Raw genomic sequence first — 363 nt, forward strand, 5'->3', positions numbered from 1 at the left:
TTCTGCTGCTGCTGCTGCTGCTGCTGCTGTTGCTGCTGCTGTTGCTGCTGCTGCTGTTTGACGCTGCCTCTGGGATTGGGAAAGATACTGCTGCTGCAGCTGCCGTTGGTGTGTCTTGAGAGACAGCAGCAGCTGCTGCTCGTCTATTGCTGCAGGGGGCTCACACAACGGCTGCTGCTGCTGCAGCATCAGCAGCAGCTGCTCCTGCTGCGCCTCAGACAGTGCTGCTGCCCCTGTCTCCGCAGCAGCAAGAGGGCCTACTGCAGCAGAGACAGCAGGGGCAGCAGCAGCAGCAGCAGCAGCAGCTGCTGCTGCTGCTGCTGCTGCTGGAGCTGGGGATTGTAATGCCGCAGGCTGAGCTAA

The 363-nt window shown here is 61.4% G+C and overlaps 1 protein-coding gene across 1 annotated transcript in view; it reads right to left on the reverse strand.

The window, feature by feature from the left end:
• Positions 1-363, reverse strand: part of EMH_0060660 (protein phosphatase 2C, putative) — a gene marked incomplete at both ends in the record, with an annotated part of 3,824 nt that overhangs the window by 551 nt on the left and 2,910 nt on the right. The window contains one exon of the mRNA XM_013497818.1: positions 1-354. Within this exon, the coding sequence (XP_013353272.1) occupies positions 1-354 (354 nt within the window). The remainder of the gene's footprint in view (positions 355-363) is intronic.

This window comes from Eimeria mitis, genomic scaffold (assembly GCF_000499745.2).
Source record: "Eimeria mitis Houghton genomic scaffold, Emh_scaff2954, whole genome shotgun sequence".
In the NCBI taxonomy this organism is placed as follows: Eukaryota; Apicomplexa; class Conoidasida; order Eucoccidiorida; family Eimeriidae; genus Eimeria; species Eimeria mitis.